We start from the raw sequence: 25,813 nt of genomic DNA on the forward strand, positions 1-25,813 counted from the left end.
AAAAAATATATTTATTGCACCCATGAAATTTCCTGATTGAAATTGAAATCAGCACTGTGACAATATTAAAAATAAACCTGGAAATTATACTAAGCAATGCAACTGTAGAATGTTTAATGCATGACTGTGAGCAAGTTAAAAACCAGACAAAATCATTTCATCCAATTGAGTACAGTACTCAAAGATAAATCACAAACTGCAATTTTCGAGCTTTACTGTTCTTGGAACAGTGAGTGCGGTAGTTAAGAAGAACAGAGCAACATTTCAGAAAATAGCCATTGTCACCATGGCTTCATATTTCATGCAAACAAATGACAGTTTAACAGCATATACAGTGTAAAATGTAACAAGAAGCATAGTGGGGGTTCAGATTCTATACATCACAAAGCCATGAAAATGAAACTTAAGTAGTTTGGCATCATCATTCGCTGAACCTCACACTGGCCTGTGCTATTCTTCTCAATATATGAAGGTTGAGCTTGTAGAGAATGTTTTATTCTATTTTTGCTAGCAGTTGGTGTTTGGAGACTGGTGATGGATGGTAGGCTTCCACAGTGTAGCTACAGGACTTGACCAGCAATGAAATTAGATGTTATTTCACTGGCTGCTACAGGAGATTAGACAGGTGATTTTTCAAGGTTCATCCGGAAGCAGCAGTACTGTGAACAGCAATCAATGGCTGGCAAAGACAGCAGTAATTCACTCTTTGTCTGCCTATGAGCAAGCTCAATGATATTTAGGCATTGCTGACATGAACAGTTTCTCCCTGACATTGAAGCAGCTGCACATGCAGAAAGTGAAAGCTCCTCATCAAGGTACTGCCAGATGAATTCAGTTCTTTTATTCGCTGAATGGTTTTGCCAATCAAATAGAAAGTTCATTATCTGTGCTCTGTTTTGAATTATTTGGTGTCAACCAGGGAGATGGCTCCCCAGCGCTCTTTTCTTAGGCAGGGGAAATCAGCTTGTGTTTCCATTCCTGATCACTATATAACAATATTGGCACGCGTTCAAGACTGATAGATAAACAATGGCAATTTGGACAAGTTACTGTATGGAATCCAGTACAGGTGAATGAATGTCTCTCTCATTCAATATCTTCAGAAGGGAAGGAAGAAGAGAAAATTGACAAGAGAAAGGACTATGTTCAGATACCAGCACCAAATGATGTTGACTCTCTGAATCTTTTAGAATCATTAACAAAATTGAGGCTGGTATTCAATTGGATAAAATAATTGGCTTAAGACAGAAAACATTGAGCTGTGGTAGATGCTCATTTTTCAAACTGGAGGAAGCCATTGCCATGGGGGCAATGAATGCGAAAGCAATTATTAATTTCAAGAGAAAATTGGATAGGGGCTTGTAGGAAATTAACCTGCAGGGCTACAGAGAATGATCTGGGGAGTGAGACTGATTGGATTGCTCCAAGGAGAGGAGGCATGGACTCAATGGGCCGAATGTCCTCCTTCTATGCTGTGAATGATCCCACAACTTTACATTTATCACTTCTTTGTAAGTTGTTAGTATGTACATTATTTTGCTTGTTCCTTTATGCTGTCATTAATCCTCTGAGTGAAACGTGAGCAAGGTGGCTTATCTAGTGCTTCTGCCAATGCACATCCATAACCATTTGCTGGGATGTGGGTAAAAGTAATGTACGTGTTTTCCCCTCTAGATTTCCCATTTGCTGATGGGGAGTGACTGGGTCAGCAAGTTGACATGCATTTCATGTTTTGTGAAGGGGCTTTACTCAGTTGTGACCTTAAAGTTGAGCTGAAGTGTGACGTTAGTGTACCTTTAAGAGTTTTTTAAAAAATCATGTCCTCTGCAGCTTTCTGCTTTTATTGTAGCACCGGGTTGTCTACGAGAAGCCCCTTTATTGCTCCTTCAGTGGTTCAACTAGGGTTGTTTATTTTTATTTTGGGAATTAGTTTTATGACCCTGCATTGTCAGGCGGAAGAATGTTTGCAGATCAGATGACAGAAGCTCTTTCATTTTCAGTTCTGAGCTGCAGGTTTTAGTTTTAGAAGGGACATCAAGCTGGAAACAAGTGTCACTCTCTTTCTCTCCCTGGTTTTGGGAAATTCTGCTGGTTAGCTAAAGGCCTTTCTGGAGTAGAGAATCTGCTGTTGGTGGCCTGACCAGAGTCTCTTCCTGATGTTCTGGGAAGCTGTTCTGACTTCAAACTGTTCTGAGTGTTTCAAAAGAACTGCAGCATTCAACCAAAGGACTCAATTCGGTATCACGTGAGCATTAGTCTTTACTGTGTTAAACCTGTGAAAAGGGTTTTGTCTAAAGGAAGTTTTGGTTTGATTGAAACATCTTAGATGTACTGGTTAAGGGTTATACATTATTGTGGTTGTTTTGTTTTTGTTTTGTAATTGATAAACATTATTGATAATTTTCTTCCATACATGCTAACTATATTCTTAAATGAACTTTGTTTTGATAAAAACTCCCCAGTGGGTCATTTGAATCATACCTGAAGTGAACCCTATCATGCTTATCCTAGCCAAATTCAAAGTGCAAAATGTATGATCCAGGTGGGCTTCAAAAAACACTGTGGAGTTTCTGACCTAAACCCTAACATAAGAAAATATTGGAAGATCAGAAGAGTTGTTCCCTTCACTGTAAATTTGCAAATATTTGAATTAACAGCATGGCTAGAGGGTGGAAGAAATATGAATTATGAGCAGTGACTTGGTATTAGTAATTCCCCGCAGCTTTCCTGAGTTTTGATTAGGGACTGCGAATCTGGTCATTTGCATCAAGAACACAGGTTCAATCCCTTTCAATATAAACTGGAGGTTAAAGATTACTGCATAATTTGGATCAGTCATTTCAATTAATGTATTTTACAATTGCTCAAACTGATGTGGGTGGTGAAACTCAGTTACACTGGGTCTTGTTAGCTGAAAACTATAGTTAAGTAAAATCTAAGCAGAGCTTGATTCAAGGCCAAAAATTCTGAGTTTGAATAAGTGCAGCTATATGGAATTCTGAAGACAGAATTTTGTATTTATGACAGGTTGGCTGAATAGGTTTTCGGTCTATATTGAGGGGCTATTCCCAATAACTCATCCTAAGTGATATCAAGCCTGATGTTTATTCATTGTGAAGCAGCAAGTTGCATATTATCAGGTCAGGTGACCAATTATATAATTAGCAATTGCTGATGTGTGGATCCGGGGAAGTTAATATTAAAGTGTTATGAAATCATTCAGTATCTTGTTCAGTTACAGAAAAAACCTGTGATGGGAACACATTGCTGGTATTTTAATATTTTGACAAATCAAGCACTGAAGCATTAATGCCTGAGCAAAGGCTTCCTTTAAATAGAGCTCTCAAAACATTAACTGATTCTGAGAAATAAAATGCTATTTTAAATAGAGGCTTACTTTTTAAAAAATGTTCATGAAATATTGTTAACATTGGCAAGGTCACAACTATGGTCCCCATCCCTAGCTGCCTTGAGAAAGTGATGGTGGGCCCACTCCTTGAAGTGCTGCAGTCCCTGAGGTGACTGTGCTCTTGCAGTGCTGATAGGTAGGCAGTCCAGGATAATAATCCAGCAACAATGAAGACACATGATTTATGTGCGAATCAGGATGTGACTTGGAGGTGATGGTTTTAATGCAGTGTTGCTGTTCTTGTCCTTCACAATATTTTACAGAGATATTGGAGCTTCAGGAAACTCTGTTGGGTTCCATTCAAATCCAAGTGCAGTTCACCTGACAATTCACCTTTCTTCCAAAGGTGGAAAGAATGAGTACCTTAACCGAGTGTATAGTGGGAGAATAGAAAACTGCAGGCACTGTGCAGAGTGTGTTTGACACTGTCCTAAATACTTATTGGGATACTCTTTACTGTTAGAAAGAAGAAACAAAACGGTCTCATGGTCCAGTCTAGTGGCAACAGATTAGGTGTTCCTTGCCCTATAGCAAAAAGCTATTTAATCATTTTTGAAGCTTTAAGTTTTCTGTTTAGGGTTTCTTTGGCTGAGCACCAAGTTCTAGGTTCAGTCCACCATTAGTTGATATGAATCTAGATGGCAGTGGAAATACTGCAGCTGGTCCTCAATGTCCTCAATCATGAAAAGGAGACAGAGGTAAGGGGGTGGGAGGGTGGGGGGGGGTGGGGGGGAGGGGAAAGGAGGGAAGGTATAGGCGGATGAAGAATTGGGTCCTTTCCCTTGTTTGCTGTCCAGTGACCCAGTTGGATGGCTCATGTGTGAGGACTTTGGATCAGGATAGAAGAAGCTGATTTGTGATGTCCCTATATCTTAGATGATCTGTTACCCACTATTTAATATCACACCTGAAGTGTGAGGTAATGATTCAGGAGATACAGTGGAACCCTATCCCTAATAGAAGACAGCATTTTCAGGGAATGATGAAAAACAAATCTGGATGCAATTAAGAATTGGTGAATACTGATGGGTATTCCATTTATTCTTTGGGTATCTGGCATATTCTATTCCATATGTTATAATCATCACCCTAATTTCATATTTTGGGATAACAGCAAGATGCCTGAAGCAAGGAAGATTTTGTGAAGGGTATGAGCTGGGACCACAAGCTGAAGAAGACTACATAGTGAACAACAGAAAATATGTTGAAGTTGTTCTCTGTTGATGAGTATCCGTTAATGAAAGGCCGATTAAAGGCTTCTCTGTAGATGGCTGTTGTATACTTTGAGTATCTAAATGTGAAAAAATGTTTTCTTTTCAATTCCTTGATATTATTATTGGTTCATCAGATATGAGCATCACAGGCAAGGCCAGCATTGATTTTCCATCCCTAATTGCTCTGGAAAAGGTGCTAGTGATCTGCTGAAATACATATGTTGTAGGTATACCCACAGTCCTGTTTGGGAGGGAGACCGAGCGATGGTGAAAGAACAATGATACAGTTCCCAGTCAGGATGCTGTGTGACTTGGAGGGGAGTGAGTAGATGGTGGTGTTCCAATGCATCTTGTTGCCAGGAGTCCTTCAGTGACTCCACTTTCAATGGGCTATGAACCTGCACCTCTAGATCTCTTTGTTCTATAACTCTGCTCAACGCCCGACCATTAACTGAGTAAGTCCTGCCCTGGTTCGATGTACCAAAATGCATCATTTTGCATTTATCTAAATTAAACTCCATCTGCCATTCATCAGCCCACTGGCCCAACTGATCAAGATCCCATTGCAATTCTAGATAACCTTCTTCACTGTCCACTATGCCACCAATCTTGGTATCATCTGCAAACTTACTAACCATGCCTATTAAATTCTCACCCAAATCATTAATATAAATGACAAATAACATTGGACCCAGCACCGATCCCTGAGGCACACCATTGGTCACAGGCTTCCAGTTTGAAAAACAACCCTCTACAACCACCTTCTGTCTTCTGTCATCAAGCCAATTTTGTATCCATTTGGCGACCTCACCCTGGATCCCATGAGATTTAACCTTATGCAAAACTTACCATGTGGCACCTTGTCAAAGGCCTTGCTAAAGTCCATGTAGACAACATCAACTGCACTGCCCTCATCTACCTTCTTGGTTACCCCTTCAAAAAACTCAATCAAATTTGTGAGACATGATCTTCCACTTACAAAGCCATGCTGACTGTCCTTAATCAATCCTTGCATCTCTAAATGCCTTTAGATCCTGTCTCTCAAATACCTTCTAACAACTTACCCACTACAGATGTGAGACTCACCGGCCTGTAGTTCCCAGGCTTTTCCCTGCAGCCCTTCTTAAACAAAGACACAACATTTGCTACCCTCCAATCTTCAGGCACCTCACCTGTGACTATCGATTATTCAAATATCTCTGCTAGGAAACCTGCAATTTCCTCCCTAGCCTCCCACAGTGTCCTGAGATACACTTCATCAGGTCCCCGGGATTTATCCACCTTGATATGCTTTAAGACTTCCAGCACCTCCTCAAGACTTCACTATTTATTTCCCCAAGTTCCTAACATTCATGCTTTTCTCAACAGTTAATACAGATGAGAAATATTCATTTAAGATCTCACCCATCTTTTGTGGATCCGCACAAAGATGACCTTGTTGATCCTTAAGAGGTCCTACTCTCTCCCTAGTTACTCTTTTGACCTTTATGTATTTGTAGAAGCTTTTTGGGTTCCCCTTTGTCTTATCTGCCAAAACAATCTTATGTCCCTTTTTTGCCCTCCTGATTTCTCTCTTAACTCTACTCCTACACCCTCTGTACTCTTCAAGGGATCCCAGCTGCCTATGCATGTCATGTGTCTTCTTGACCAGGGCCTCAATATTCCGAGTCATTCAATGTTCCCTACTTCTACCAGCCTTGCCCCTCACTCGAAAAGGAATGTGTTCACCCTGAACCCTGGTTTACACACTTTTGAAAGCCTCCCACTTACCAGGCATCCCTTTGCCTTCCCACAGACTCCCCCAATTAACTTTTGAAAGTTCCTGCCTGATACCATCAAAATTGGCCTTGCCGTCTTGTTGAAGTTGTACAAGACATTGATAAGGCCACAGTTGGAATATTGTGTACAGTTCTGGTCACCCTATTATAGAAAGGATATTATTAAACTAGAAAGAGTGCAGAAAAGATTTACTAGGATGCTACCGGGACTTGATGGTTTGAGTTATAAGGAGAGGCTGGAGAGATGAGGACTTTTTTCTCTGTAGCGTAGGAGGCTTAGGGGTGATCTTATAGGTCTATAAAATAATGAGGGGCATAGACCAGCTGGATAATCTATCTTTTCCCAAAGGTAGAGGAGTCTAAAACTAGAAGGCATAGGTTTAAGGTGAGAGGGGAGAGATACAAAAGGGTCCAGAGGGGCAATATTTTCACACAGAGGGTGGTGAGTGTCTGGAACAAGCTGCAAGAGGTAGTAGTAGAGGCGGGTACAATTCTGTCTTTTAAAAAGCATTTAGACAGTTACATGGGTAAGATGGCTATAGAGGGATATGGGCCAAACGCGGGCAATTGGGACTAGCTTAGAGGTTAAAAAAAGGAGTGGCATGGACAAGTTGTACTGAAGGGCCTGTTTCCATGCTGTAAACCTCTACGACTCTACGGCTACTTTTCACATTTAACATTAGACAGTGAGTGTCAATAAGCTGTTTGATGGCACAAGGTACCTGCGGTTGATCCCATCCCCAACCATGTACTTTTGGGCATGAAAGTGATTGGGAAAAGGAACAGTAACTGACTTTTTTCCTGTCCCTCATGATGGACAGTAAGATCCTGAGAGCAATCCACGAGAGATCGAGATCAATGAATTCATCAAAGTCTGAGGATCCAGAACTGGCTTGCCCAAAGGAGGCAGAGAGTGGGCATAGATGGGTCTTTTTCTAAATGGAGGTCGGTCACCAGTGGTGTGCCCCAGGGATCTGTTCTGTGACCCTCGCTGTTTGTCATTTTCATAAATGACCTGGATGAGGAAGCGGAGGGATGGGTTGGTAAGTTTGCCGATGATACGAAGGTTGGTGGGGTTGTGGATAGTCTGGAGGGATGTCAGAAGTTACAGAGGGACATAGATAGGATGCAAGACTGGGCGGACAAGTGGCAGATGGACTTCAACCCAGATAAATGCGTCGTGGTCCATTTTTTTAGGTCAAATGGGATGAAGGAGTACAATATACAGGGAAAGACTCTTGGTACTGTAGAGGATCAGAAGGACCTTGGGGTCTGGGTCCATAGGACTCTGAAATCGGCCCCGCAGGTGGAGGAGGTGGTTAAGAAGGCTTATGGTGTGCTGGCATTTATCAATCGAGGGATTGAGTTTAGGAGTCCGGGGTTAATGATGCAGCTATATAAGACCCTCGTCAGACCCCACTTGGAGTACTGTGCTCAGTTCTGGTCGCCTCACTATTGGAAGGATGTGGAAAAGATTGAAAGGGTACAGAGGAGATTTACAAGGATGTTGCCTGGATTGAGTGGCATGCCTTATGAGGATAGGCTGAGGGAGCTCGGTCTTTTCTCCTTGGAGAGACGAAGGATGAGAGGAGACCTAATAGAGGTGTATAAGATGTTGAGAGGCATAGATCGGGTGGACTCTCAGAGGCTTTTTCCCAGGGTGGAAATGTCTGCTGCGAGAGGCCACAGGTTTAGGGTGCTGGGGGGTAGGTACAGGGGAGATGTTAGGGGTAAGTTTTTCACACAGAGGGTGGTGGGCGAGTGGAATCGGCTGCCGTCAGTGGTGGTGGAGGCAAATTCAATAGGGTCTTTTAAGAGACTCCTGGATGAGTACATGGAGCGTAATAGGATGGAGGGTTATAGGTAGGTCTAGAAGGTAGGGATGTGTTCGGCACAACTTGTGGGCCTGTTTGTGCTGTAGTTTTTCTATGTTTCTATCAAAGTTGGGATCCCCTGGTCAGTCTGGCTCAGTAACACGTTTTTAGTGCATTTATTCAGGAAGCGATAGAGACACACAAACAATTGGGGCATGTCGGCATTTTTCTAAGGGATTACATTTTCATTTTTACGTGTATATTTCTGTGTTGAAACTGATTAACATTTGCAACCTGGATTGACTGTCATGGATTATTAATTGTTCCTATGAAGTCACTGAAACATGTTGATACTTTTGTGAATATATTTTATTTTAGTTTTCACCAGCAATATGTTACGTTGTAGGTCCACAAGATCTTCCGTTTATTAGTTCCTGATGCCTATAGCTTTAAATTGGCAATGTAAATTTATAAACCCTTATGTACCTGTAAAAGTTACATTGGGGGAAAGACAGGCAAACATATAAACAATGTAACACATGACAGCAGTGGATGCTTTAGATATTGGCAGATTATTTATCTTTGCTTGGGCAGGAGATGTGCTTCTTTCAATATGCAATTTATATTAATGCCCACAGACCATATTGTTTATGACTGATCTCTTCTTTGCCGCATTTATTCAAGTGGGTTTGAAACTACCATGACTTCTGTACTTTTGTTCTTTCGATGAGGCTCTTAAATACGGTTATGTAGTTAAATGAGAAGCAGACTGGTTTTCAGATTAATCATGGGTGGAACATATTCTCTGACCGACCACACTACAGAAAATAGTGAGTGAATGCTTCATTTTAATGGCTTGCTGCAACAACAGGAGAAGGGATTTCCAGCATCTGCTGTAGTTTGCTTTTCTAATAGGACAAGGGAAGTGATTTATGTGGCACCAATAAGTCATCTGTGTGTTGGGACCAACTTGCTATTTGTCCCTGCTACCTGATTGGTTCAGTATTGCTATTTGGATCAGTCAACCCTTAATGTAAAATGTCCACCCTTTGAGAATACAAAGCTGCAATTTCTATTTTGCTGTATTTCTACAAGAATCATATTTTACATAGATATTAGAAACATGAGTCTCCACCATCCCCGACCTAATCTTACTGAAGTAATCTGTTCATTATCAAGGAAACACTCTATCTCACGTTAGAGAATAAATGGAGGGGGGAAAAAAACAGATTTGTGAAGCAAACCCTTTCATGTTCAAGAAAAAATATCAGGGATGTTGATACCTTCTACTTTGGGACCAAAATATTTATTGTCAATGTATACATTAGAATCAGAATGCCAGTGAATGATTGCTCGCATGCTCAGATTTGTTATTTCAGCAGAAAAGCTGCTGTTAAATAAGGAATGCTCTGTGGGACATCCAACTGTATGATTGAACACTCCAATAATGTTACTGACATTTACAAATGGAACAAAATGTGCCATGTAGAGTGAGTTGGCTGTAGAGATATCTCCGATCTCAACTATGCCCGCCCCGCTACCAGTGAGAATGGAGAATTTGGTGCTCAGCTGAAAGGCCATTCACTGCAGTGGCACCGGAGAAACCCAACCAAGGACGAGGTCACAGGTTTTCAGTGAATAGCTGCAGTTTACTTTGAATTGGTTGGGTAACAATCTGAAAGTGCAATGCTAGTGACAGTGATGTGTGTGTGTGTCCCTTATTCACCCCCCCCCCCCCACACTACCCAGACCAATCGCCATCCCTGTCCCCCTCCCCCCCACCGATCACCCGCAGAGTGGCAGCAGACCCCCCTGCCCCCCCACCAGAGATCCATCTGCCTCCCCACCAGAGATCCATCTGCCCCCCTCCACCAGAGATCCATCTGCCCCCCCCCCCACCAGAGATCCATCTGCGCCCCCCCACCAGAGATCCATCTGCCCCCCCCCCAACCAGGGATCCATCGGCCTCCCCCCACCAGAGATCCATCTGCCCCCCCAGCAGAGATCCATCTGCCTCCCCCCCCCCGAGATCCATCTGCCCCCCCCCACCAGAGATCCATCTGCCCCCCCTCTCCGAGATACATCTTATCCGCCTCCCTCCTCCGCCCCCCAGACAGCGATCTGGCCTCACTTACCCCCCCACCCCCCCCAAGACAACGATCTGGCCTCACATCCCCCCCCCACTCCCCCAAGACAACGATCCTGCCTCACTCCCCACTCCCCCCCCCCCAAGACAATGATCTGGCCTAACACCCTTTGCCCCCCACCCCACAGAGAATGGTCTGGCCTCGTTCCCCCCCCTCCCCCTTACAATGATCTGGCTCACTCCCCCCGCCCCAGACAATGATCTGGCCTCACTCCCCCCCCCCCAGACGACGACCTGGCCTCACTTCCCCTCCCCCCCCCCACTACAAACTTGCCTCACTCCCCCCCCACCAGACAATGATTGCCCCCCCCCTCCGCCAGAGATACATCTGACCCGCCTCCTCCTCCTCCCCCCCCCCCAACCAGACAACGATCTGACCTCACTCCCCTCCTTCCCCCTCCAACCAGAGAATGATCTGACCCGCCTCCCTCCTCCCCCCCACCACTGGGCTGAGTCAGAGAGCCGTTGGAAGCTCTGAACGTGCCCTTCAGAGGCTGGAGCACCCGACTCAGACTTTTATTTAACAAGTCCCTAAAAGCACGGTTCCGGATCGGCAAACGTGGAGGTAAAGGGGGAAATGCAGATAGAATTGGGCGGGCAGTTCATTAATTCAATTTAAATGCATGCCCGATTTGGGCGCGGAACGGATCCCCGCCATTCGTGGGTCTCGGTAAAGTGGCGATCTGCGCGGACATGGGTGCAGATCGCGATAAAGGCCTCGCACCCGACTTTACCATGATTTTGCACCCAAAAACAGGTGCAAATTGTTGGTAAAATCGGGCCCTCTGAGCACTGCAGAGTGCCCTCGTGGGATTCACTCTGAAAATCTGTGGCTGGGCCTATTTCCGCCTGATAGGCCGGCAAGATAGCGCTGAGCGGGCCACTGTGCATGCGCCCATCTGTCAGTGCCGGGATCGGCGCATGCATAGTGGCTCCTCAGGAGGGCAGCCTCCTTCTCACTGGCCAGCCCTGCAAGCCCCCATTGATGGCCTACCGATGCCCCCACCACCCGAACGCTAGCCTCATGGACTTCCATGGGCGAGCCCCGATGTTCCGTCCCACCTGGTCAGCCCGATCTCCCTATTTCCCCACACCCCCAACCAGCCCTGATGTCTCAATCCCTTCCTCTCCGAGAGTCTACCCCCTCCCCACCCCCCGGCAGCCCCAACCCCCCCATCCAGATGGCCAGCCCCGATCCTCTGTCCCCCCTCCCTCTGTCCGTGCACCCTGTGCAGATTGGCAGTGGAACTCACCCACTCCCACCGATCACTCCATAGGCCCTGCCCCTTCTGGCACCACCACCTTGGCACTCCCTGATGCCCAGTTGGCAGTGCCAAGGTGCCCCTTAGGCATTACCAGTTTGGCCCTTGGGCAGTGCCAGGGGGGGTCAGGCTGGCACTGCCCAGGGGGCAAACTGGCCAGCTCTCTGTTAGACCTCTGCTGTTGCTATTGCACATGTACAGAATCAGAGGTGACTGCATGCGCAATAGCTCCCCCTACAGACTGGCTGGTGAATTAAGTCCTGCCCACTGCCTGTCGCAGCTAGAAACAGCCTAGCCGATTTTTGCATGCACTATATGCACAAGATTGGATCTAAAAACTCGCCCAAAAATGGATCTGCAACTCTCCCATTTTATGCTAGCTGGACGCTTAGTATCATTGGTGTAAAATTCCGCCCTCTGTTTTTCCTGCTGGTGGAAGCACTTGGAGTGCAGTCAGGTGAATCACGCCCATAGTTTGAAAGTGATCAACGTGTAGTGAAACTGAGTTACACTAACCAACAAAGCCTCAACTTCAAATTCTCCCATCTTTGAGTTAGCTGGGTTTTATTAAGTGGAGTTTAGGAATCTCGAGTTGGTTTCCATTTACCCAATGGGGAACCAGATCAGCTAGTTTCCTGTTCCTGATTATGATCAGTGGTTCCTGCCAGAAAGTCTGCCTCTCGGTACTCTCCACGTAGCCTCACATCAGGGAGAATGCCCTGGTATGTCAGGTACTAGAGGAAGAGCCCATTTCTATGAAAATCGAATTGCATCAACTTGTTGTCGGGATGGGGGAGCGGGGCACAGGTATGTGGGTAAAGGACTTAGGGGAGGGAAATGATTGTTTCAGTTTTTAAATAAAGTGATAACTATGCCACAGGAGGCAATAGTTGCATTCATTGAAGAAACTAAAATATTTTGTAGCATTTAAAAGGACCATGTTGAGAAATGTTCTGCTTTTGAAGCCAGAAATTACTGATTTAAACTAGCATTCCCCTCAGCACTGGACTAAGATAATTTTTGAAAAAGCTTTATGAAATTCAAGAGGTAAGTGTTATAACTCGCACAGGAACTTTTCTGAAAATATCACAATGGAGTTGCAGTCTTTCATCTATGTTGGACGGTTGCTGCTTGTGATAGTTTTGCTGTACAGATGCACCCTCGCCACACAGTTGACAGCATATTGATGCCGCTTGAATCTGAATTTTGAATTGAACACTGTGGCCGGAATTTTATTGGCACGCCTGCCCAAGGCTCGTAAGATCGTGCCCAAGGCCAACGGAGAATGCTGTCTGCGAGCCTTGCCCGCCCCTATTCCGGGGCGGGCGTGCCGGTAAAATCAGGGCCACAGTCGCCTTTCCGTGGTTATTCATGTCCTTTTGATCACCTGTTGTGTAGATGGATTCACAAAAACTGTTGAATCTATTCAATAACTTTATTGAATCAAATTGGAACCAAATAACAAAGGCAGTTATGGTTTCTTCCACTTACTGTTTTCAATTTTTCCTCTCTTTTCTTTAGGTTTTACTGGGACTTGATAATGCTGATGCTTATGGTTGGAAATCTCATAATTATTCCTGTGGGAATCACCTTCTTCACTGAGTCGACATCAACCATTTGGATTGTTTTTAACGTTGCGTCTGATACCTTCTTCCTTGTGGACTTGATAGTCAATTTTAGAACTGGAATTGTTGTAGAAGATAACGCCGAAATCATCCTGGACCCAAATGTTATCAAGTGGAAATACTTAAAGAGCTGGTTTATCATAGATTTTATCTCTTCCATACCAGTGGATTATATCTTTCTGATTATAGAAAAGGGATTTGATTCTGATGTTTACAAGACTGCCAGAGCACTGAGAATTGTGAGGTTTACCAAAATCCTCAGTCTCTTGCGATTGTTAAGACTTTCAAGACTTATACGATATATACACCAGTGGGAGGAGGTAAGGTATATTTTTAAACTTTTAAACCTTAGATCAAATTGCAATTTGCAGTTCTGCTGTGAAACCACTATTAATTCCTTTTTAACCACACAGATTGTGTTGGTACAAAGTAATTTTGGTTTGGTAACAGTGCAAACTGTGCATAGAGGATGAAAGTGAATTTGGCCTGATTAAGTTCAAGCAGCATTCATTCACCATGTGAAGATGGTCTCACGTTGCTTAGACATTGAACATCTGCACCTCGAGCAGAACAATGTTTAAAATGTTCCCCAGGAGTTGACAGAATTGAAAAAAAACATTTAAAACGTTATCTTGAAGGGATTGGTTATTGTTGGCAGAGATCCAATTTCACCCTGGAACTATGTTAATATTATTTTGACCCGAGGAAGCTGAACTCAGAGCACCTTTTGGTTTAACAGTATGAAGTATGGGGTGATATTATGAGATGCAGGCTGTCGTGAGGTGAGCTAGACTGCCTAATAACTGTGACGACTTGCAAAATGACCCCTTGTCTATCAGCATTGCTAGCTTCAAGTAAAGAGGCAATTTGTTTCACACCCACCATCAGCGCCATTTGCTCGTCTTGTGTGACTGGATAATGCTGCATTCATATAAGACTTTCTTTCAACCTTTGTGCAAATTCAGAAGATCTCTTACCTAGAGGTTTTGCAGTTCGGACAATTTCAGTCTAATAGATGTGAATTCATAGTGCAGAACTGTACCAGAATTCAGTGATGTTTGGCACTAATTTGACAGTATGGCTCAGAAAAAAAAGGGAACTATAAACACCAGTTCAGTATTGGAGGGATGTTTCTGTGAGATGTAGACAAAGAGGTCTTGCTAATAGTGTGAATCCTATGCTCCATACTTCAATATTCAGCCCGAGACTCACCCATTTTGCTTGATAGAAGGTCTGGAAAATTTAGTGCCAAACCCAATTCATCATCAGATAACAGGATCGTGATTCACATTCTTATCAATTTCTGTTGATAAACTTGATGCCGCAACTTTCACACACTTTTGCTAAATGAGAGAATACCTCTGAGAACAACTGTACTTGGCTACCATTACAGATTTGATGGTCAAAGTCCATGACAGGTAGCACAAATAGCACAAAAGTGCATCCTATAAAAGATTTCTAAAACTGTACCAGATCTTGACCAGTTTGATGGTCCTGTGATACTGAAGTCATTGTACAGTATTAACACTCTGCGGGAAACTTTCTTTGTGACACTACCTTCATATGCCAGCCTAGTCTATCAATCCCTGTGCATGCTCATGGGTACATAGTCCTCTCCCGTGCCTGGGAATATCACCATTCCTCAAGTACAGTGAGGAAAGAAAAAGGGGCAAAAGCCCATTCAGTCACATGCTTGGTTTTTCTCCATGCTGTGGAGATTTCCTGGGCCTTTACAAGAGTGCGTACTGTAGTAAATGCAATAATTGATGACCACCAGTTAGCTAACGAGCAACAATGGGTTTATTACTATTTACAAATATATACAGAGTGCTACAATAGATGTGTTCATTCTCAACTCTAAGATCAAGCTGGCTGCAAAATCCCACGCTCTCACTGAGATCCCCATGCTCATTCCCTATTGGCCGATTGGGTGACATGACCATTCCAATGCACACTCCCTTCCAGGGTTTAGCTACTACACATGTGTAGATCTGCACTTGTAGTAGGTCCAGGTGTAGTATCACCATTATAGTGAGGTTGGAGTCATAGCCCTACTCTTTGGCCTGATTGCCTCTGAATGTTCAGTACCACAGCACAATGGTACGTGAAAATGGATGGAGCAGATGTCTCCCATTGGATTCACATGAACTGGAGAGTCTGTCAGGTGCTCAGGTGTAGGCTGAAGGTGAAGACAAGCACTAAATCTTTGTGATATACTTTGCTTCACCCATGAACAGTCTGAAGGCCTCAGGGGCCGTGATCAGGAGCACAATTCCTGTTTCCTGTCTGAAGTACTTGATTAGTACAGAACTGCCCTCAAAGTACATTTTCTATGACAAATCAAACTACATAGCGCGTTATGCAAAATAAATTACCATACTGAAGTACCATCTTGGACTCTATTTCAGAAGCACTGGATCAACTGCCCATTGTTATTTCATAAATGACTCAGTCAGAAATATTGACTGTTTTTGCCATCAGGGTGAGTGAGTGAGTGCCTTATGAAATTGAGTTAGGGAAGAAAATTGAGGGCAGCTTGTGTTTTCTCAGTGAGAGATTGAATATTGAACAAACTATTCAGGCTTGGAATGGGATAATGATCTCTCCATAATGATATCGAACACAAGGCTTGAACAGGAAGTGGAAGCAGTCTAGCAAAGCGACTGATCTGTAAAACCCTGACAAAGCCCCAGTAAAATACTAGCTTTGGTTGGCCTTGCTCTTACGTCGATAGTTGCTCATCCAGTGCTAGATCGTACATTACCAACAAAACTGGAATGTTGAAGAACAATTTTTTTGCTTACAAAATCGAAATTCATGGCATGAGCTTTTTAAATGATGTCTGCAGCTTTCTAGATCATAATGACGTACATTGATACTGACAGAATGCACATCACAAGGTGCCTTGTCCACAGAAACATGCTGCATCTAGTTAAGGAACTCCTGAAGAATATTTTGACAGGATTACTGTGATGGAAGCTTGCTGCTTGTGCAGATGCTGAGATTGCAGAGCTCTGTGTCTGAAATCTCTTTTACTGACAGTAAGGTTGCACCTGTAAATACAGTTGCAAGTATGTTTATGGGGAATGGAAATTGCACAGTTCTGCGAACAGGTGAGAAGCCGTTGGCAAAACATCACTTTAGGCTCATTTAATGGAGAAGGAATGATCCAATTAAGCAAGATAAAATGCATAAAATATCTGCTGCCATAAGAGTGGTTTGAGGTGTTTAAAGGGACCAACCCAGCTACAACACCGTTCCAATTAAAGGAATTTCCTTAATAGCAATGTTGGCAATTTGGTTTTGTTTTTACAGTAAGCAAGTGTAATAGAAATAAAAAAAATAAAAATCCTTTTCATACATACTCTGCACTTTAAGTAAATTCCCTATTGTACATTGCCTACTCAGAACTGCTTGGAGCAGTGGGCACATAAGCAAAGAGGATTGCCATAACAAAGTTCTGAAGAAGAGTCATATTTGACTTGAAACCTCCTCTCTCCACAGATGCTGTCAGATCTGCTGACTGATTCCAGCACTTTCTGGCCTTAACAAATGTGTTGCATTTTTGTACTTTTGAAATATATATTGGCCGTAGGTATTCTCTGGTCTTTCCTGCAACCTTGCACTATTTCTTACACTATGTGCATTCACCTGTGACTGTGCTCTCTGTACTTAGACAATGGATGCTGAGCAGCTATTGGGAAGAACTCCATACTGGATTCCTGTGCAAAAACCCATTCATCTATCGTCCTCGTGCTCCCTCATCGACATTGGCTTCTGCTTAAACAGTGGGCAGAATCTTCTCACTTTTGATTAAGTGTTAATTCAGCTCGGCTGCACTGCCAGCCTTTCCTGCCCCATTTTTAACACATAGAATGTTTTGGGAGAGAATCGTCCCCTATGTGCTGAATTTGTGGGAAAAATGGTGCAAATCACATTGTTTTTTCAGTGGGAGTTCAGACTCGAATCTCCCGCACTCTGCAATGCAGAGGTCACAATTGTGAATCTCATTAAAAGCTCAGGGGGCGGGACCTATTCACGCCAGAGTCTGACAGCTCCGGAACTTTGTGCATGCGCAGTGGCCCCGATCTGTCGGCCTGCATGTTGCTGGCCAGCTCGATCACTGACCAACCTGGAACCCCCACAGTGCTGTCCTTCCAGCCTCCCACCCGGCTTGATCACAGCCCCCAGGACCATTCCTAGGCCAGTCCCGACATCTTCCCGTCCCGGAGTGCCCCATTCTCCAGCACTGCACCCCCCTAAGCAGACCACCACTCCCACCCCCCGCCAGCCACCTCGATCGCTGGCCTCCCTCCAGCTCCAACCGATCCTATCTGCAGAGTGGCAGCGGGACCCCCACCCCCACCGATTACCCCTAGGCCCCGCCCACAAAAGACCCCCCTTGGCACTGCCCCCTGGGCCCTGCCCCTTGGCACTGCCCAATGTCCAATGGGCAGTGTCAAGGTGCTCCCTGGGCATGGCACTTTGCCCCTTTAGTAGTGCCAGGGGGTGCAGGCTGGCACTGCCAGGGTGCCCATGCCCAGGAGGCACCACCCCCCCCAGGGCCCGACCCCTGGGGGACCCTGATTGCCCCCCTTCACTCCAGGGGGTCTTCTGCTAGTTCTCTGAATGTGGGGAGCTACTCTAAACCCCGCCGGAGTGAAATCGCACTGGCAGGGTGGGAGATGCTATCGGGCCCGGAGAATTCAGTCCCGGGCCCGATAATCATATTTAATTTCCAAATAGATTTTAAGTACTTCCCTGGTCTTCCCGCCAGTTGCCTGTGTGGACCCGACCGTGCCTGCTCTTTGGTGGTGGGAGACACGCATGCATCGGGAACGCATGCATGAATCCCGTGAATCGGCGCACGCGCCATCTCCCGAGCCGACCCACCAAAGAATTAGTGGGTCGGAATGGGGGAATCACCCCCATAGTTTTTTTTAAAAGTCAAGGAGGTAGGTCCAGCCACGCCACCAGCAACTTCAGCTCCTGAAAACACCCCAGTGTGAAAAAAGATAAAAATAGAACAGAGGAACCCCACCCCCCCACCAAAACCCCACGGAATCTCCCCCCACCCCCGCCTTCCCTCCTCACAGATCCCACCACCCCACCCACAGTCACAGAACCCCTGGCATATCCCCAATGTAACCCCTCCGGAACTGCCCCCTCACACTGCCCCGATTGCCCCTGACACTGTCCCCTGCATTGCTTGAGCCAGGGTACCGTTTTGGCATGACTATCTCCCTCCATGGGGCTGTAATTACCTGTGTGGTCCCGGCGGCTCCTGTTCACCAGTTCTCTGTTTTTAAAATCCTGTTGTAAACCGCGCCAAGGTGATGTCCTGCCGCCGGGGCCAACTTTCCTATGTGGGGCAATGTTACAGCGGGGAGGTCCAGTAATTAGATATCAATGTATTACAATGGGGTTCCCCTCATTGCATGGCAGGATACCCATTCAGTCTCTGAACAATCAAGCGGGGAATTTCCGCCAGCGTAAAAGTTGTTTTGGGTCTCCCGGTTGATCCTCCACCCGCTCTGCCATGCCCATCCACTGAAAACAGGGGGGTAGAAAATCCTCCAAATGTCTCTTTTAAAATTCTCATTCTTGGCTAAGATCCCTCATGGCCTTGCCTCTCCCTTTCTCTGTTATCTTACTCAACTCATTATCCTCGATTCTGGACTCTTGGGTATCCTCCATTGTAATTACTTGCTGTCGGCAAGTATGGATACAAATTGTCCCATTGGTAAGACGCAGCATGGGTTCATGAAGGGAAGGTCATGTTTGATTAATTGGTGGAATTCTTTGAGAACATTACATGCGCAGTGGACAATGGGGAACCTGTGGATGTGGTGTATCTGGATTTCCAGAAGGCATTTGACAAGGTGCTGCACCAAAGACTGCTGCATAAGATAAAGCTGCACGGTGTTACGGGTAATGTATTAGCATGGATAGAAGATTGGTTAACTAACAGAAAGCAAAGAGAGGGGGTAACTGAGTGTTTTTCTGGTTGGCGATCAGGTGTGCCTCAGGGATCAGTATTGGGACCGCAATTGTTTACGATTTACATAGCTGATTTGGAGTTGGGGACCAAGTGTAGTGTGTCAACGTTCACAGATGACACTAAGATGAGTGACAGAGCAAAGTGTGCAGAGGACGCTGAAAGTCTGCAAAGGGATATAGACAGTCTAAGTGAGTGAGCGAGGATTTGGCAGATGGAGTACAATTTTGGTAGGAATAACAGTAAAATGGACTATTATTTAAATGGTAAAACAATTGCAGCATGCTGCTGTGCAGAGGGACCTGGGTGTCCTTGTGCAGGAATCTCAAGGAGTTGGTTTGTAGGTGCAGCAGGTAATTAAGAAGGCAAATGGAATTTTGTCCTTTATTGCTAGAGGGATGGAGTTTAAAAACAGCGAGGTTATGTTGCAGCTGTATAAGGTGCTGGTGAGGCCACACCTGAACTACTGTGTACAATTTTGGTCTCCTTACTTGGGAAAGGGTATACTGGCACTGGAGGGGGTGCAGAGGAGATTCACTAGGTTAATTCCAGAGTTAAGAGGGTTGACTTATGAGGAGAGACTGAGTAGACTGGGGCTATACTCATTCGAATTCAGAAGAATGAGGGGAGATCTTATAGAAACATATAAGATTATGAAGGGAATAGATAAGATAGAAGCAGGGAAGTTGTTTCCATTGGCGGGTGAAACTAGAACTAGGGGGCGTGGCCTCAAAATAAGGGGGAGCAGATTTAGGACTGAGTTGAGGAGGAACTTCTTCACACAAAGGGTTGTGAATCTGTGGAATTCCCTGCCTAGTGAAGCAGTTGAGGCTACCTCATTGAATGTTTTTAAGGCAAGGATAGATAAATTTTTGAACAGTAAAGGAATTAAGTGTTATGGTGAGTGGGCCGGTCAGTGGAGCTGAGTCCACAAAAAGATCAGTCATGATCTTATTGAATGGCTGAGCAGGCTTGAGGTGCCAGTTGGCCTACTGCTGCTCCTAGTTCTTATGTTGCCACCAGCTGCCAAGACCCTAAACTCCAGAATTCCTTCCCCAAACTTCTCTGTCTTTCATCCTCTATTTCCTTCTTTTTGGCGCTCCTTGAAACTACTTCTTTGAGCAAGCTTTTGGCTATCTTCCCTAATATCTCCTTAAGTGGCTCAGTGTCAAGTTTTGATTGACTGTTGTAGCCATCAGTCCTTCGAAACGAGGATGATGTCTGTCAAGTTTCATGATTAAGTGTCCTTGGGTGACTCAGCATTTTTTCATAGTGCTCCTGTGAAGTGCCATGGGAGGTTAAAGATGCTGTATAAATACAAGTTGTTGTTATATCATACATTCTTTATGACCCAGTATGGGACAGAGGCTCTGCCATTACCAAATGTTTGGTGCTGCAGGACTCCCACCACTGGGACTTCCCACCTGCTGTGAGGTGGACGGAACCAAGTGTGTAAGATGCTTTCTAAATACAAGTTCTTTCTTTCACCCTTTCTTCGTGCTGCTGATGAGTGAGGCACTGCCGGCTCAGGGTTAGCAGTGGATTTGCTAGCCCATGCACCCGGCACCAATACTTTCATCTCCTTATGTCTCGGGGACATTGTATCAATGAACAGAATAGTATTTTCTCCATATGGATGCGATGTAAACACAATTCAGTGTTTTAGTGATGATTGTGTGATTTGATCACCTACTAACCGTTCCCGCAACCTACAACCTGTGGCATTAGAGGCAGTAATACTGTCCTCCTACTTGGTGCCACATATACAAGCTAAGATTCTTGCTCCTGGATTTTGGTTGGCATCCTCATTACAAGTAGGCAAGAGCCTCATTAAAATTAAAAATTTTAATGCTATTATTCAGAGTCCAATGTCATTTTAACATGCATTCCCCCTATTTCGGTCTCGCCAAGAGGACCAGGCACCAAAGCATAGCAAGTCTAGAAAGAGACTGAAAAGATCATTTTTTCTTAAATAGCTTCCTTTTTAGCCAGCACATGCAACAGTGTCCTTGGCCACAATGGCAGGACGTTGTAATTGGCTGAAGTCAGGAGGTTACTGCTCTCCTGTGAGACAGTTATTGAAGTGTGTCAGGCAGTTGCAATTAATTTGCAAGATTCCTCAGTGGCTTCAACTCATGTTAAGACTAATGCATGTATAGTCATGGAGAATTTGCACTGGATTTCTGATTTTGCAATCCTGAGTGTTTCTGTGTTGGTTCGTCACTTCATTGCAAAGCTCCATATGTGTTGAAATCTACCTTTAGCACAGTACAGTAATTGCAATCTGAAAGTCAGAGTAATAATATAGTTTGTGGATGATCTAGTTTATGGTGTGATAAGAAAAAGTGGGCAGATTTTGTACAGATGGCTTAGTACTTTGAAAATATTCACGAGTATTGGCATTGGATGGTAGAAAGTACTGTCTAAACAAACGTCACTTGAATGCAAAATGTTTTCTGATTCTTAGTGCAAACTACACTTCCTGCCAGATAAGCTGTGGTAAATAGTAAGACATAGCAGAGAGAATATTTAACATATTTACTCATCTGCCAAACTATTTACTATGCACTTTAGCTTTTGCACCTACCAAAATCTCCATACAAGATCACAAAGATAAAAGCAAAATACTGTGGATGCTGGGATCTGAAACAAAAACAGAAGACGCTGAAAAATCTCAACAGGTCTGACAGCATCTGTGGAGAGAGAATAGAGCCAATGTTTCGAGGTCTGGATGATCCTTTGTCAGAGCAGCTCTATCCAGGCAAGCAGACAATATTCCATTATGTTTCTGACTTCTGTGTTCTAGGTGGGGGAGAGGCTTTAGGGAGTCAGGAAGTCAGCCACTTGGCTCAGAATATGCAGCCTCTGGTAGGCACAGAATTTATGTGGCTGATCTGTCTGAGTTTCTGATCAATTGTGACCCCCTAGAATGTCGATGGTAGGAGTTTTGACAAAAGTAATGCCATTGTGTAAGTTTTTAAGATGTTCCGAAATATAAAAGCCTTTTAATTAAAATATCCAGGTTCCGAATTCTTAATTTTTAACAACAGTGTCTTCACTTGTGTCTGACATAACAATGTACGAATGATCAGTATTCATGAATCATGTAAAATTTATTAAGCAAGGTGTCATCTGTACTTATCAAAAAGCAGAGAAGACAGCATGTAAGTTTCTTATCCCTCAAGGGCCTAGGATTCCTTGAATGCTGACGACACAGCCAAAGTCAGCTTCTTGAAGTGACATTGAACTGTGCCACAGAAGAATCACACCACAGAAGCACTGGGGATCTGTGCCAAGGAAGGAAGTTTCCAATTTCTATCCTTAATTCTGAGTGTTTCATTCCTTATTAGTAAATAGTCCAAATTAACCCCTTTCACTGACTAAGGGTGAAGGTCATCTGGTGCCACCTTATCTGTGTAACTGGTCATGTAGGTTGAGATGTCCATGCCTTATTTCCTGGGCCCCCAAACTGTTCACATTACATTGTGAACAAATGATTGCAGCTATACAAACAATGCTGCCCCCTCTTTTCAAAAATACAAACTGTTGTAGATGATTCACATAGAAATACTAACCTGTTTCCAGGGAGACTAAGGGAATTAAGAATAGATGTTAATAGTAATTCCTGGTAATGTATTAGAAAAGGATGTATTTTTTGAAAATACAGGTGTTTTGCCCTACAGCTATATTAGATCAAAGCAGTTAGTAAGCTAAAACCTAATTAAAATACAATGGTTCTTGTTTAAAGAGAAGTTGCCATATTAAGATCAAGTTCAAACTTTTTCCTTATTTCCTTAAAGCTGTCAAAGAGACCTTAAATTGCACATAGTGTAATTAATGTGGATACGTATTAAACCCAAACATTTAACACCTTTAAGGTCATTTAATTAATCAAGAACAGTTTGTTGCAAACAGGTACCTTCCTGTTCTCGGGTTACTTTAACTGTTAATGGTCTCACTGGCAGGAATTCAAACTGAGCTATTTTAAAAGGTGGTTGAAATAAAATCCACAAATATTAGTTCAAACCAATATAAACCTAAAGAATGTAATGTTATTATCAAAATCTTACAATAGGATGTCGTGGGAGGTGGTTAGACTCTTGTTGGAGACAATCATTTCCTGCCATGATGTGCTACTTAACAACCCAAGTCTGGATATCGTCCAGGCCTTCTGGCTTTCGAATATGGAGAGCATCATTATCTGAGAAATTGCAAATGGAACTGGCACATATTATAGTATCTCTATAATATCACCTCTTGTTTAATTCTTCAAGAATATATTTTCTCATGTTTCTTTAAAGTTTACCATAAATTCCACTCTGAATTTGTCAGTAGTCTTGGACTCACAATCTCAAATAGACCTTGCACATCTCTTCTATTCCTACAGCTACATGAACAAAACTCAACTTACGTTTTTATCCCAAATGTTTCTACTTAACTTTATAAATCTCAAGTGTTGCTCTTGAACTGACGCCGTGGAAAAAGACTGCTAAGACATAACAGAGAGGATATTTAACATATTTACTCATCCACCAAACTATTTACTATGCACTTCAGCTTTTGTACCTACCAGAAGCTCCATACAAGATCACAAAGATAAAAGCAAAATACTGTGGATGCTGGGGTCTGAAGATTGAGGGGTGACCTGATAGAGGTGTACTAGATTATGAGGGACATGGACAGAGTGGATAAGGAGCAGCTGTTCTCTTTAGTTGAAGGGTCAGTCATGAGGAGACATAGGTTCAAGGTGAGGGGCAAGAAATTTAGGGGAGGTGTGAGGAAAAGCTTTTTAACCCAGAGGGTGGTGACAGTCTGGAATGTGCTGCCTGGGAGGGTGGTGGAGCCGGTTGCCTCACGTCCTATAAAAAGTACCTGGATGAGCATTTGGCACTTCATAATAGTCAGGGCTATGGGCCAAGTGCTGGCAGATGGGATTAGGTGGGAGCTCAGGTGTTTCTAATGTGTTGGTGCGGACTCAATGGTCCGAAGGGCCTCTTCTGCGCTGTATGATTCTATGAAGCATTGTTTTTGGTCACGAATGCTGAAGAGCTGAGCCTCTGTCAGGGGCTGTAATTGTCTCAGGAACATGACACACAGGGGTCTGTGTTCAATCACTGTGTGTCCAAGACATATCAACAGCCACTGTCCAATCAATCCTCGTGCTTGTTCCATGGCTGCGCATGCTGTCCTTTGCTGCTCCCACAGTCCCAACCTGATACAGCATTAGTTCTTTTAACCATCAGGCTTTGCTGGTCTTCACTTTGCTGGTGTCTTTATGAGTACCCGTCAGGCTGCACAAGTTTGTAGAAGAATGTGAATGCTATAGTATTTGGGAGACTTATTTTTTAGTTTATCGGACAGGATGTCTCATTTACTTTTTTATCTCAATTTCTCTTTAAGACACAAAAGTCTGAGGTCACGTACCAACCGACTCAAGAACAGCTTCTTCCCTGCTGCATTCAGACTTTTGAAAGGACCTACCTCGCATTAAGTTGATCTTTCTCTACACCCGAGCTATGACTGTAACACTACATCCTGCATTCTCTCCTTTCCTTCTTTATGAACAGTATACTTTGTCTGTATAGCGCGCAAGAAACAATACTTTTCACTGTAAACTAATACATGACAATAATAAATCAAAATCAAATCAAAAAAATATACAATCTCACCCTATTGCAACTTGTGACCTTTCTTCCTCTCTATATTATGAGTACCTGCCATGGTTCATGCTCCTTACAGAGACTGGGAACGTCCGACATGTGGAGTTTTTTCAAGGAGCAGCTACTGCGAGTCTGTGATAGGTATGTCCCTGTCAGGCAAGGAGGAATTGGTAGGGCTAGGGAACCGTGGTGCACCAAAAAAGTTTCTTTGTTGGTTAAAAAGAAAAAGGAGGCTTATGTTCGGATGAGACGTGAGCACTCGGGTAGTGCACTAGAAAGCTTTAGATTGGCTAAGAGGGAGTTGAAGAGCGAGCTTAGAAGGGCTAAAAGGGGACATGAGAAGACTTTGGCGGATAGGGTTAAAGAGAATCCTAAGGCGTTCTATAGGTATGTCAAGAACAGAAGGTTGGTTAGGGCAAGTTTAGGGCCAGTTATAGATGGCAGAGGGAAGTTATGTGTGGAACCGGAGGAGATTGGTGAAGCATTGAACCAATATTTCTCTTCGGTGTTCACGCAAGGGGACATGAATATAGCTGAGGAGGACACTGGGTTGCAAGGGAGTAGAATAGACAGTATTACAGTTGATAAGGAGGATGTGCAGGATATTCTGGAGGGTCTGAAAATAGATAAATCCCCTGGTCCGGATGGGATTTATCCAAGGATTCTCTGGGAGGCAAGAGAAGTGATTGCAGAGCCTCTGGCTCTGATCTTCAGGTCGTCGTTGGCCTCTGGTATAGTACCAGAAGATTGGAGGTTAGCGAATGTTGTCCCATTGTTTAAGAAGGGGAACAGAGACTTCCCCGGGAATTATAGACCGGTGAGTCTCACTTCTGTTGTCGGCAAGATGTTGGAAAAAATTATAAGGGATAGGATTTATAGTTATTTGGAGAGTAATGAATTGATAGGT

General features: G+C 43.9%; 1 protein-coding gene across 1 annotated transcript in view; it reads left to right on the forward strand.

The window, feature by feature from the left end:
- Positions 1-25,813, forward strand: part of LOC144511175 (potassium/sodium hyperpolarization-activated cyclic nucleotide-gated channel 1-like) — a 299,779-nt gene that overhangs the window by 31,775 nt on the left and 242,191 nt on the right. Inside the window, exon 2 of the mRNA XM_078241277.1 lies at positions 13,145-13,568. Within this exon, the coding sequence (XP_078097403.1) occupies positions 13,145-13,568 (424 nt within the window). The remainder of the gene's footprint in view (positions 1-13,144; positions 13,569-25,813) is intronic.

The sequence above is a fragment of the Mustelus asterias genome, chromosome 1, assembly GCF_964213995.1.
Source record: "Mustelus asterias chromosome 1, sMusAst1.hap1.1, whole genome shotgun sequence".
NCBI lineage: Eukaryota > Metazoa > Chordata > Chondrichthyes > Carcharhiniformes > Triakidae > Mustelus > Mustelus asterias.